The following is a 439-nucleotide window of genomic DNA, read 5'->3' as shown; positions in this document are numbered from 1 at the left end:
CGCCGAACTCATGTTGAATTCTGATCGCTGGAGCCCTAAAGGTTGAAGCGCTGAGCGTTTAAACCTCGAAGGGAAAAGCAGCTTTCGACACGTAGCACCCCAATATCGCTAGGAACGATCCCGATATGCCCTTTGCGCCTTGCAGCCTCGCTATGCACTTCCCGGCACGTCACGTCCGTATAGAACATGTGCATACTAAGCATTGCACACTGCACACTTGAGAAGCCTGGGATTATTACTTCCAGGAGCCTGCCCTTCATCGGTGTCAGAAAGCTGCCGTTTCATCATGAGCATACTATGCAGCTGCCAATGACCCAATCGCCTGCCTCGGCACCTTCGCAGGCTGTCGGTGAAACACGCGGTCCGTATCGAAATGACTCTATTAAGTAATGCCGCTTGCTATGTTGCGAATCAGTACACATACTGAAGGCTATAGTTT

At 51.0% G+C, this 439-nt stretch overlaps 1 protein-coding gene across 1 annotated transcript; it reads right to left on the bottom strand.

Moving 5' to 3' along the window:
* On the bottom strand, window positions 1–439 carry K437DRAFT_1716 (uncharacterized protein). Its single transcript, XM_013390897.1, has one exon. It carries the CDS (start codon window positions 258–260, stop codon window positions 36–38), a length of 225 nt encoding a protein of 74 aa, XP_013246351.1. The 5' UTR covers window positions 261–439; the 3' UTR covers window positions 1–35.

Source organism: Tilletiaria anomala (genome assembly GCF_000711695.1).
Source record: "Tilletiaria anomala UBC 951 chromosome Unknown K437scaffold_1, whole genome shotgun sequence".
Taxonomy (NCBI): Eukaryota; Fungi; Basidiomycota; class Exobasidiomycetes; order Georgefischeriales; family Tilletiariaceae; genus Tilletiaria; species Tilletiaria anomala.
The sequence above is the reverse complement of the archived record's forward strand: the minus strand, read 5'-3'. Positions and strand labels throughout refer to the sequence as shown.

Bases quoted from the DNA above. Each gene is read 5' to 3' on its own strand.
- K437DRAFT_1716 (XM_013390897.1), bottom strand. From the start codon at position 260: ATGAAGGGCAGGCTCCTGGAAGTAATAATCCCAGGCTTCTCAAGTGTG.